The sequence below is a fragment of the Moschus berezovskii genome, chromosome 27, assembly GCF_049115385.1.
Source record: "Moschus berezovskii isolate FMDL1 chromosome 27, NW_MosBer_1.0, whole genome shotgun sequence".
NCBI lineage: Eukaryota > Metazoa > Chordata > Mammalia > Artiodactyla > Moschidae > Moschus > Moschus berezovskii.
The window spans coordinates 14,894,081-14,906,654 of record NC_142486.1 but is presented as its reverse complement, the minus strand read 5'-3'; the positions used below and the strand labels follow the sequence as shown (position 1 = coordinate 14,906,654).

At 49.0% G+C, this 12,574-nt stretch overlaps 1 protein-coding gene and 1 non-coding gene across 2 annotated transcripts in view; both read left to right on the top strand.

The window, feature by feature from the left end:
* Positions 1–10,619, top strand: part of ITGAM (integrin subunit alpha M) — a 40,586-nt gene extending 29,967 nt beyond the window's left edge. The window contains exons 17-30 of the mRNA XM_055409925.2: positions 2,368–2,522; positions 2,619–2,750; positions 2,982–3,055; positions 3,269–3,410; positions 3,502–3,624; positions 5,042–5,121; positions 6,211–6,294; positions 6,609–6,684; positions 7,742–7,849; positions 8,032–8,115; positions 8,250–8,363; positions 8,452–8,553; positions 8,774–8,884; positions 9,521–10,619. Of these exons, the coding sequence (XP_055265900.2) occupies positions 2,368–2,522; positions 2,619–2,750; positions 2,982–3,055; positions 3,269–3,410; positions 3,502–3,624; positions 5,042–5,121; positions 6,211–6,294; positions 6,609–6,684; positions 7,742–7,849; positions 8,032–8,115; positions 8,250–8,363; positions 8,452–8,553; positions 8,774–8,884; positions 9,521–9,592 (1,457 nt within the window). The 3' untranslated portion in view covers positions 9,593–10,619. The remainder of the gene's footprint in view (positions 1–2,367; positions 2,523–2,618; positions 2,751–2,981; positions 3,056–3,268; positions 3,411–3,501; positions 3,625–5,041; positions 5,122–6,210; positions 6,295–6,608; positions 6,685–7,741; positions 7,850–8,031; positions 8,116–8,249; positions 8,364–8,451; positions 8,554–8,773; positions 8,885–9,520) is intronic.
* A 952-nt stretch (positions 10,620–11,571) lies between these two features.
* Positions 11,572–11,643, top strand: TRNAG-ACC (transfer RNA glycine (anticodon ACC)). The gene has a single exon. It is a non-coding gene; the product is annotated as a tRNA-Gly (tRNA).
* Positions 11,644–12,574: the final 931 nt, after the last annotated feature.

Here is a 12,574-nt window from a genome sequence, read left to right as displayed (position 1 = left end):
AGATATTAGAATTATCAAAACCAGAATTTAAAATGAAGTCGCTCAGTCGTGCCCGACTCTTTGCAACCCCATGAACTGTAGCCTACCAGGCTCCTCAGCCCATGGGATTTCCCAGGCAAGAATACTGGAGTGGGTTGCCATTTCCTTCTCCAGGGGATCTTCCCGACTCAGGGATTGAATCTGGATCTCCCACATTGTAGGCAGACACTTTACCATCTGAGCTACCAGGGAAGCCCAGAGAATTTAAAATATAACTAAAATTAATATCTTCAAGGAAAAAGAGGAAAGGATGGAGAATTTCATAAAAAATCTGGATTTCGTGAAAGAGTTAAATGGAGACACTAGCACTGAAAAACACATGGAATGGAATTGAGAATTCAGTCCATTAAAGGAGGTCAGTCCTGGGTGTTCATTGGAAGGACTGATGCTAAAGCTGAAACTCCAATACTTTGGCCACCTCATGAGATGAGTTGACTCACTGGAAAAGACTCTGATGCTGGGAAAGGTTGGGGGTGGGAGGAGAAGGGGACAACTGAGAATGAGATGGCTGGATGGCATCACCGACTCGATGGACGTGAGTTTGAGTGAACTCTGGGAGTTGGTGATGGACAGGGAGGCCTGGTGTGCTGTGATTCATGGGGTCACAAAGAGTTGGTCTCGACTGAGTGACTGAACTGAACTGAATAGCAGATTAGGAGCAGAACAAACAGATATACATTACTATATAGAAAATAGGTAAACAAGGATTTACAGTATGGCACAGATAATTATATTCAATCAATATCTTGTTTAACCTATAATGGAAAAGAAGCTGAAAAATATGTATATGTATAACTGAGTCACTTTGCTGTATACTTGAAACTAAATCAACACTGTTAATCAGCTATGCTTCAATATAAAATAGAATTAAAAAAGAAATGGTGGTAAAGACTTTTCTAAAACTGGTGAAAGGCATCAAGATTCTCTACCAAGTCAGAGCAAGATAAATATAAAAGGAACCATAAATTGGTACATTACAACAATGCCCACAACACTAGACACTGTACCACCCCAAGGTACAAACTGCTGAAGAAAAAAGACAAAGAGAAAAAAGTGAAAAGCAATATACTTAAAAAATATATTTAACTTTCTAGCTTGTAACAGAATAGCTATTATTTACTGGGCACTTATTTTCTAGCTTAGTTTTCTATAAAAATATACTTAATTTTCTAGCTTGTAACAGAATAGCTGTTATTTACTGAGGACTTATTTTGTGGTTGGGCTTCCCTGGTGGCTCGGGAAGATCCCCTGGAGAAGGAAATGGTAACCCACTGCAGTATTCTTGCCTGGAGAATCCCATGGACAGAGAATCCTGGTAGGCTACAGTCCACGGGGTCGGACAAAGAGTCGGACACGACTGAGCGACTTCACTTCTTCACTTCTTATTTTGCGGTAGGCACTATGCAAATGCTTCATAGGCACAATTTTATTTTCACTGTTGGGAAGATACAATTATTATCTTCAATTTAAAAATAAGGAAGAACTTCCCTGGTGGTCCAGTGGCTGGGGCACTGCGCTTCCAATGCAGAGGCCAGGGTTCGATCCCTAGGCAGGGAATTAGATCCCACATGCTGCAACTAAAGACCCCATTGTTGTTGTTCAGTCACTAAGTTGTATCTGACTCTTTGTGACCCCATGAACTGCAGCATGCCAAGCTTCCCTGTCTTTCACCATCTCCCGTAGTTTGCTCAAATTCATGTCCATTGAGTTGGTGATGCCCTCCGAATATCTTATCCTCTGTCACCCCATTCTTCTCCTGTCCTCAATCTTTCCCAGTATCAGGGTCTTTTCCAATGAGTTGGTTCTTTGCATCAGGTGGCTGAAGTGTGGGAGCTTCAGCATCAGTCCTTCCAAGAGTCTTTTCTAGCACCACAGTACAAAAGCATCAGTTCTTCAGTGTTCTGCTTTCTTTATGGTCTGAGTCTCACATCCATGCATGACTTCTGGAAAAATCATACCTTTGGCTAGATGGACCTTTGTCAGCAGAGTGACGTCTCTGCTTTTTAATATGCTTTCTAGGTTTGTCATAGCTTCTCTTCCAAAGAACAAGCATCTTTTAATTTCACGGCTGCAGTGATCTTGAAGCCCAGGAAAATAAAATTTGCCACTGTTTCCACAACTAAAAGATCCTGTGTGCTGCAATTAAGACCTGGCTTAGCCAAATAAATACAGAAATAAGTTTTAAAAATAAGGAACTGAGAGACACAGAGAGGTCAGCTAATGTGGCCAAAGTTGGACAGTTGGGGAGCAGAGAAACAGGGCCTCCACCTCTTATCAGTCTGACTCCAAAGCCAGGCTCCTTACCACCATTCTTCCCTGCCCCTTCAGGAGATACCCAGAGCACTATCACCTATGACCTGGCTCTGGACCCAGGTCGCCCGCACTCCCGGGCCATCTTTGATGAGACACAGAACAACACACGCAGACATGTAGAGACGCTGAGGCTGAATCAGAAATGCGAGACCCTGATGCTCCGGTTACTGGTGAGCAGGGGGTGACCACCCTCCTGGGTCCTCCAAGCAGGGGGTGGGCTTGTGAAGCTGAGAAGGCTGGACCACCAACCCCCCACTGTCTCTCAGGATTGTGTGGAGGACTCAGTGACCCCCATTGCTCTGCGCCTCAACTTCTCTCTGGTGGGGGAGCCCACGCACAATTATGGGGGCCTCAGGCCAGTGCTGGCTGTGGAAGCTCTGAGACTCTTCACAGCCTTGGTGAGTCGGGAAGATCCCCTGGTGCAGGAAAGGGCAGCCCACTCCAGTATTCTGGCCTGGAGAATCCCACAGGCAAGAAGAGCCTGGTGGGCTGCAGTCCATGGGGTCCCAAAGAGTCGGACACAACTGAGCAACTAACACTTTCACTTTATTTCAAGATTTCACTTTATTGTTTCGTTTCACATCCTGTCCTGCTTTCCTTTTGTTTTTCTCATATTCCGTGTTTGGCAGCTTCCCTTTGAAAAGAACTGTGGCAATGACACCGTCTGCCAGGATGACCTCAGCATCACCTTCAATTTTATGGAGTGAGTTCCCTGTCCCCGTTTTTACCCCCAAACCTGCACCATGACCTGGCACTCTGTTCTCCTCCTGGCCTCCAAGGGAGCCTGGCGCAGAGCAGCTGCTTCCGCCTCATCCACTGTCTTCTCTCTCCCAGTGTCTTAGCCTCCTTCCCTCCAGAGCACATTCGCTGCAGGGAAGCCCCCAGCCTCTCATGGCCTGGCTTCTTCCTTCCACAGCCTGGACACCCTGGTGGTGGGTGGTCCCCGGGACTTGAACGTGACGCTGACTGTGAGAAACCAGGGCGAGGACTCCTACAGAACTCAGGTCACCTTCTTCTACCCATCCGGCTTGTCCTACCGGAGGGTGTCAGGCGGCCAGGTAGCCAAACCCTTCTCAGGCTCTGATTTTGCTTGTCCCGCCCCCGTGGCTGCTGGTTGACTTCACCAGCCCTGCCTCCCTGGCCTTCCAGAACCAGCGCTCACATCGATCCTGGCGCCTGACCTGTGAGTCTGATGTCTCCACCGAAGGGTCTGGAATCTTGAAGAGCACCAGCTGCAGCATAAACCACCCCATTTTCCCAGACAACTCAGAGGTCAGACTGCTGGCTCCTCCTCCCTTTTGCTCCTTTGTCTTCTTCTGAATTCTTCCCTAGTTCTTCTTCTTCTCCTTCTTCCCGCAGTGCATGGCTTGTGGAATTTTAGTTCCCAGACCAGGTATTGAACTCAGTCCCTTGGCAATGAAAATGTGAAATCTTAACCACTGGACAGTCAGGGAATTCCCTTCTCCTTCTTCTTTTTAAAAGTAGATCTTTCTTTCTTTCTCTCTCTCTTTTTTTTTTTTGAAAAAAAGTTTTGCTGAGATAAAATCCATCTACCATTACAATACACCCATTGGGCTTCCCTGGCAGCTCAGACAATAAAGAATCTGCTTGCAATGCGGGAGACCAGGATTTGATTCCTGGGTGGGGAGGATTCCCTGAAGAAGGGAATGGCAACCCACTCCAGTATTCTTGCCTGGAGAATTCCATGGACAGAGGAGTCTAACAGGCTATATAGTCTATGGGGTCACAAAGAGTCAGACATGACTGAATGACTAACACAAACATTTAAAGTATATGGTCCAGGGACTTCTCTGATGGTCAAGTGGTTGAGAATCTGACTTGCAATGTAGGGGACACGGGTTTGATCCTGGGTTAGGGAACTAAGATCCTATGCCACATGCCACTGGGCAGTCTAAGCCCAAGTGCCACAGCTAGAGAGCCCACACACTCCAAGACCTGATACAGTCAAAAATGAATAAATAAATTGAGAAAAGTATACAATCCAATGGCTTTTGAAATGTTCACAGAGTTGTGCATTCATCAGCGTGATCAATTTTAGAGTATTATGTTTTTAATTTAATGCTTAAAATATTACTTATTTGTTGGGCTGCACTGGGTCTTAGCTGTAGCATGTGGGGTCTTCGCTGCATCAGGCAGGATCTTTCACTGCAGCTCATGAACTCTCTAGTGTGGTCCACAGGGTCAGTAGTTGTAGCACTTGGGCTGAGTTGCTCCAGGGCATGTGGGATCTTAGTTCCCCGACCAGGTATTGAATTCGAGTCCCCTGCATTGCAAGGCAGATTCTTAACCCCTGGACAACCTGGGAAGTCCTAGAGTATTTTATAACACTCCCCCAAAAAAAACACCTTGCTACCCTTGGCCATCAGCTCATGTCTTCCCATCTGTCCCAATTCTAGGCAACCACTAATCTATTTTCTGTCTTGAGATTCACCTGTTCTGGATATTTCATATAAATGGAATCATACAATACGATGGCTTCTTTGAGCATCACGCTTTCAAGGGTTACCCATGTTGTAAGATGTATTAATACCCTGATTCTTTTTATTGCTGAATAACACTCTGTCGTACGGATGTACCACATTTTATTTACCCATTCTTCTGCTGATGAACATCTGGGATGTTTCTTCTTTCTTACTCTTGTCACTGTCTCTGCTTTCTCCAACTCCAGATCACCTTTAATGTCACATTTGATGTGAACCCTGATACTTACTTTGGAAACAAGCTACTTCTCAAGGCCAATGTTACCAGGTGAGCTATGCCTGGCTTCCCACCACATCATCAGTTTTGAGGTCCCAGCCCCGTGCTGATGGTAGACCATTGCCCTCTCCCCACTGTTTCTCCCTTCAGCTCATTCATTCACTCAAGACATGCCAACTGAGCACCCACCACATGCCAGGCATGTTGCCCAGGGTTGATGGGACAGCATTGGACAAGATGGCTGTGGTTCCTGCCTCATGGAGGTTATAATTTAGTGGCAAGGATGGACAGGAAAGTTGATGATTACCATACAGTATGAAATGAATGATGTCCAGTGTTCTTGGGAGTTTGATGTTCAGAGAGAAAGATTCATTTGGGCTGTGAGTTAGCCAAAAAAACTGAAAGAAAGTGTTAGTCGTTCAGTCACGTCTGGCTGTTTGTGACCCCATGACTATAGCCCACCAGCCTCCTCTGTCCATGGAATTCTCCAGCCAAGAATACTGGAGCAGGTAGCCATTCCCTTCTCCAGGGGATTTTCCCAACCCAGGAATCAAACCCAGGTCTCCTGCATTGCAGGCAGATTCTTTACCATCTGAGCCACCAGGGAAGCCCAGCAAATGAACAAATTGAGGGTGGGTATGAATGCAGAGAGAAGGAAGTGTGGACCAAGCCATGCCTGGATACTGTAAACGTCAGGCTAAGTTTGAACTCAGGAGGCAGAGTTGAAGGACTTGGTTAGATATGGCCCATTTCATGTAATGACCGACAGGTGCTATTAGGGAGTTTGCAGTTGAACTTGGGAGGGACAGGACGTGATCACCTTTGTGTGCTAGAAAGATCTCTCTCCAGGAGGGCGGGGGATTAGGGCGGGAGTGGTTTAGAGTTCAGGGGACCAGTGAGAAAAAGAAGGTGCTCCAGGCATCCATCCAGGTGAGTTGGGATGGGCCTGAACTCCATAGGGCAGCCCTGGTCTTCCCTACAATCTCTATTTCCTCTGTTGGATTTAAAGGACAGTGTTTAAGATGCTGAGAGGACAGGACTCAGTGGTTGGTTGGTGCTAGAGGGTGAGGGAGAGAAAGGAGAAGGAAAGGCTGATTCTCAATTCTCAAGAGCTGGTCAGAGCTCTCTGTTTCCCTTCAGTGAGAACAACATGCCCGGGAACAGCAAAACTCAATTCCAGCTGGAGCTGCCTGTGAAATACGCTGTGTACATGGTGGTCACCAGGTACTGGCTTCCGGGGATTTTTGCTCTGCCATCATCCCGGACATGGTGCATCGAGCATCTGTGTGCAAGTCTGTGCACGTGTGCCTGTGTGTGTCGGAAGTTATGTGTGCACAGGTGTGCATTTGTGTGTGTTGGGGGGCCAAACTGGCCCACGACGCGGGTCCCCCGACACCATCCTTGCACACCATCTTGCCCTCGCTCTCTGTTGCGTTTCCTGTGTGCCTGCTCACCCCTTAACACCCTTATCCCGAGACCCCCCCTCCCAGGACTCCCCTGATGTTCTGTCACCTCCTGCCCCTTCTTTCTCCCGTCAGCCTCGAGGCCTCCACCAAATATCTCAACTTCACAGCCTCAGAGAAGACCAGACACGTTATGGAGCATCAGTATCAGGTGGGGAGTGGAGAAGGAGCCTGGGGAGGGAAACCAGGATGATAGGAAAGAACAATGGGAGGGACTTCCCTGGGGTCCAGTGGTTAAGACTCCGTGCTTTGACTGTATGGGACACAAGTTTGATCCCTAGTCAGGAAACTAAGATCCCACATGCCTCAGGGCAAAAAACCCAAGCGTGAATCAGAAGCAGTATTGTAACAGATTCAATAAAGACTTTTTTAAATGGTCCACATCAAAAAATCTCTTAAAAAAGTTCCACTCTTCCACTGCAGGGCACACGGGTTCGGTGCCTCTCAGGGAACAAAGATCTCACATGTTGTATTGTCAAAAAAAAAAGAATGATGGGAAACATGCATGAGGTGCCTGCTTTGGGCCAGGCTCTGTTCTAAGCTTGCTCTGACTCCACACACGCACACAAGCACGTGCATCACTCATGTACACACACATATGTGTATACATGGGACTTCCTCAGTGGCTCAGCAGTAAAGCACCTGCCTGTGATGGAGGAGACCAGGTTCAATCCCCGGGTCGGGAAGATCCCCTGGAGGAGGGCATGGCAACCCTCTCCAGTATTCTTGCCTGGAGAATCCTCATGGACAGAGGAGCCTGGCAGGTCACAGTCCATAGGGTCGCAAAGAGTTGAACATGACTGAAATGGCTGAGCTCGCATGTGTATACACACGTGTATGTAATTACTTTTTTCTTCATCTTCATAATGACTCTGTGTCGGAGGCACTGTCGTCTCCCCCAGTTTATAGATGAAGAAACTGGGGCTCAGAGAGGTTAACAGAACACGCCCCCCAGTGTCACCCTTAGTAAGTGGAAGAGATGCTGCTTACGACAGCCTGTCTGGCTCAGGAGTGGGTATTTAACCATTACACTCTCCTACCTCTCAGAAAGCATCAGGAGGCAGGGTGCTTGGGTCTGGGAGGCCTTATTCAGTCCTGGGCCCCCTCCCAGGACTCCCATGATGTTCAGGAGTGGGGAACCTGATTCTAGTTGCTGTTGGGGGTAGAAAAGCCAGAGCCCTGATACCCACCCTTCCCCCACCATGCAGTTTAACAACCTGGGCCGGAAGAAACTGCCCATCAGTGTGGTCTTCTGGATCCCCATCCGGCTGAACAAGATGACCGTGTGGTCCCAGCCCCAGGTCACCTTCTCCCAGGTAAGCCCAGCCGGCTCTGAGGAGTGGGCCCAGCTCCTCCCTCCACAACCCCCTGGTCTTTCCTAAAATCATTTCTGCTTCTCCTGTTGGATTGTGGAGCCACTTCCGACCCTCTCCTGACCTGGAGGGTGGACCCAGGAGCCTCACGTCAATCCCTTCCTCACCGTGTCCCTTTTCCTCAGAGTGTGTCCGCTGGATGTCACACCACGGAGGTTGCCCCTCGTCACTCTGACTTCCTGGCGGAGCTTAAGAAGAGCCCAGTGCTGGTGAGACTAAGCCCCGGGCTCGGGGCTGCACGCAGGCTCTGCCGCCCCCTCACTGTGCCCAGTACCACGGGCTCAGAGGGCATGTCCCTCATCCAGTTTTCCTGCTCACCTGTCTCTTCTCCTCCCTTCCCCAGAACTGCTCCATTGCTGTCTGCCAGAGAATCCAGTGTGCCATCCCATCCTTTGGCGTCCAGGAGGAGTTCAAGGTCACCCTCAAGAGCAACCTCTCATTTGACTGGTACATCAAGGTCTGTAGGGGCCCGAGGCTCAGCTGGGCATGAGTCATGGTCCTTCAGGGCCCAGGGGTCCAGCTCCCATCCTCTCTCTCTCCCACAGACTTCACACAACCACCTTCAAGTTGCGAGCAAAGCGGAGATCTTATTTGATGAGTCAGAGTTCACGCTGCTTCCAGGGCAGGACGCGTTTGTGATGGCCCAGGTATGTGTCCGGGACACAGAGCAACCATTAGAGGCAGGAGAGGAGGCTGGGCTTGTGGGGGAGAGAGAAGGATGGGCAGGAAGAGTGAGGGCTGGGCCTGGAGGGGTCAGGGGATAGGGAGGGGTGGGGTTCAGGGAGCACGCAAAGTCTGACTGGGGAACCCCCAGAAACCCAGAGTCTTTCTCCTCTGATGTTCCCCCTCCCCCTCTCCCTGCTCCAGACAGAGACCAAGGTGGAGTCCTACGAAGTACATAACCCTGTCCCGCTGATAGTGGGCAGCTCGGTAGGGGGGCTTGTGCTCCTGGCCCTCATCTCTGCCGGCCTGTACAAGGTAACTCCCCTGGGACCCCCTACCCCACCCCACTGATTCTCACTCAGCTCTGCCTTCCTGGGCTCAGCTCCCACTTCTGCTGCCAGTTGGGTGACCTGGGGGGAGGTATCACAGAACCTCAGTTTCTTCAACTGTACAATGAGACTAAGTATAAGTGAAAGTCGCTCAGTCTTGTCCGACTCTTTGCCACCCCGCGGATTGTAGCCCACCAGGCTTCTTTGTCCATGGAATTTTCCAGGCAAGAATACTGGAGTGGGTGGCCATTCCCTTCTCCTTCTCAACCCAGGGATTGAACCTGGGTCTCCTGTATTACAGGCAGATTCTTTACCATCTAAGTCACTAGGGAAATACCCGTTTTGTGGAGGTCATTGGGTTCATAACTCTAGAGAACTTAGAATGGTCTCTGGTACAGTCGCTGTATAAGGAGTAGTCCTTCTGTTTTCTATTTATTTCCTTCTTTTCTTTCCCAATAGCAATGCCCTTCCTGTTCCACTTTCCCCAGGGCTCTTCTACACCCCACCATGTTTTTTCTTTGCATCTCTTGGTCCCACAGTCTCCCTGCCTGTCCTGCATGGCTTTTACCCACCCACTTCCCCCAGCCTGGGTGCCCTCACTCACGTGCTTCTGCCTCCACAGCTTGGCTTCTTCAAACGACAATACAAGGACATGATGACTGAAGCTGGTCCCGATGTGGCCACTCCCCAGTAACCGCTCCTTTCCCACAAGTGGCCTCCCCTGCAGCAGACAGGACGTGATGGGACCAAAGAGCGGGTGCCCAGGCTGCTGGATGGACACCTCTGTTAGGAAATCAGGGCTGTGACGTTTCACTCAGGAGCGACCTGCGTGGGTTGCCATTCTCATCTGTGTGCACAGGTGTGTGTGTGTGTGCGTGCACATGTGTGTGTGTGTGCATGAGTGTGAGTTGTGTGTGTGGCTCAGATCTCTCTTGAACCAAGAAAAGTGCCTTCAGCACAAGGTCTGGGGCCAAAGGGAGTTGCTTGGGCTTCCTTGTGTGTGGGTGAAGGTGCCACTGGTTCTTCTTGAGGGCAGAGGTGATGGCAGCTCTTGTGGGTGAACACAAAGGGAAGGCCAGCAAATCCTCCCCCGCTCTCCCCTGAAGGAAGTAGGACCTCCTTTGGTGGGTGAGCCTGCAGGCTGGCAGGAGCCCGAGCGGCTGGGGCTGAGCCCACCAGCAGGAGCCCGTCTGACCATTCCACACTAGAGCTGATGTATCCCGTGCACAATGGGGCACCTCTCTTTGTGTATTCACTTATTTATTATTTTAATGGCACTTTTATTTTTTGAATCAATGGACCTGTCTGTAGTATCAAAGTCAAAAAACGTGCAAAGGTATATGATGAAAAGGTTCTCCTTTCCACCCTGGTCTCCCAGTCATTCAGTCTCTTGTAAAGTGTAGTCCAGGTTATGTGTTTGGAGGTCTCCTTCGCTAAGATTCTTCTTTTTCTCTTTTTATACAACGATTCTAGGGATATGCAAACACACACACACAAATTTTTTGCACAAATGGCAGCATGCATTATTTATATTGTTCTGCATCTTGCTTTTTTCGTGAATATGGCTCATTGTTTTTTATGACATAAAGTACTTTCTCATTCTTTTATATAGCAGCTCTGTATTTCACTGTGTGGGTGAATCCTAAGCCCATCTCCTTCTGGTATATTGTTTCCAACCTCACAGTGACAAAAATGGTGAATTAATAAATTGAATGTATGTGGTTTTTGCATATGTGTAAGCTAATTTATAGGCTACATTCTCAGAAGTTTGAGTTCTCTGAGAGGCAATCCCAAGAGAAGAATTTGAGTGAAAGATGCTTATTTAAGAGAAATACCAATAGGGGAGGAAAGTGAGCTGGGAGGGAAAGGCAGACAGTAAAGCGTGTATTATCAACAGAGGTACCACTATGAGCTTGTCGAGTGTAACTCAGCTGGGGAGGTCTAGGAGATAAAGTAGAACACCCACCTGGACACTTCCTACCTGTGCAGAGAAGGTACACAGAGAGATATACCATGTTGTTGTTCAGTTGCTAAGTTGTGTCTGATTCTTAGCAACCCCATGGATTGCAGCAGCACACCAGGCTTTTCTGTTCTTCACTGTCTCCCAGAGTTTGCTCAAACTCATGTCCATTGGGTCAGTGATGCCATCCAACTGTCTTGTCTTCTGTCCTCCCCTTCTCTTCCTGTCTTCAATTTTTCTGGCATCAGGGTCTTTTTCAATGGCTATACCATGCCCCATGGTTATTGGCTGAGCGTTGCTCTTAGTGGAGAAGGAAGTGTTAATTCCCTGACACTTCCAGCCAGCCCTGAATGTGGGCAGAGAGGGCTCTGGTGACTAGAGAAAGGGCTGCAGATGCTGCCGTTGGGAGTCCGCCAGAGGAGCATAGCCCAGGGGCAGGGCACCAATAGCACTTGCTTTCCTGAGTGTGTACAGGTGAAGTTTTGTTACCTGCTTCTAGATAGCCTTCCCTCCTCTGGGGAGTTCGCCCACTGCCCTTCTCCCAACCTTTGCCAATGCAGCACCCACCACTCTGCCCTTAGCACCCACCCTACTTGTCACACCAGTCCTGCTAAGCGGCCATATCTTGGTATTTATTCTGAATTTCACTTTTGAGGAAGCTGAGGCTTTGCAAGATTATTCTAATTGCTTGAGGTCATACGCTAAGTGAGGCTTCCCTGGTGGCTCAGATGGTAAAGAATCTGCCTACCATGCAGAAGACCCAGGTTCGATCCCTGGGTTGGGAAGGTCCCCTGGAGAAGAGAATGGCTACCCACTCCAGCATTCCAGCCTGGAGAATCCCATGGACAAAGGAGCCTGGCAGGTTACAGTCCATCGGGTCACAAAGGGTCGGACGGGACTGACACTTTCACTTTTCATATGGATAAGGAAGGGATTCAAACCTGGTTCATTCTGGTTCCATAGCTTTTCTCTTTTGCTGTCCTGACGGCCTCAGAGAAATGGCCTGCAGCAGGCGGGAGGGAGGTTGATAAAAATGGCAAGTACATGCAGCTCATTGAGAGAAAAGGAACTTGTGGCTTAGATGGACATCTGCAACAGATGTGGAGGACGGAGGGCAGGAGAGGGAAGATTCCTGGGGGAGGCGACCCCTGACTCAAGCAGGGGCAGGAGGCTTCCAGTCAGAGGGCAGCAGAGTCGGGGCTGGAAGAGTGGGCGGGAGCCTGGGCGTATGTGCTTTGTGAGCCAGAGTGAGGAGTTTCAGTTTTATTCAAAATGCAATGTCATCGAAGGGTGACCCATAAGACAATGGCCCTTTGTATCTTTGTTGCTATTTGGTCGTTAAATCATGTCTGACTGTTCGCAACCCCATGGACGATAGCTCTCCAGGCTCCTTTGTCCATAGGATTTCCCAGGCAAAAATACTGGAGAGGGTTGCCATTTCCTTCTTCAGGGAATCTTCCTGACCCAGGGATTGAACCCATGTCTCCTGCATTGGCAGGCAAATTCTTCACAACTGAGCTACCAGGGAAGTCCACCTTGAAATGGTTCTACACAATTTCTTTTTCTGACTTCAGAACCCTTAAAATGACTTTCTTCCTCCTTGAAAGAAAAAAGACCTCAAGATCTCCAGAGTCCTTAACTGACCCAGGAAAGGAGAGGGCCTCTGTATCTCCAGGCAGCAGTCCTTGGACAAGCAAACAAGGCTCAAAGTCCACA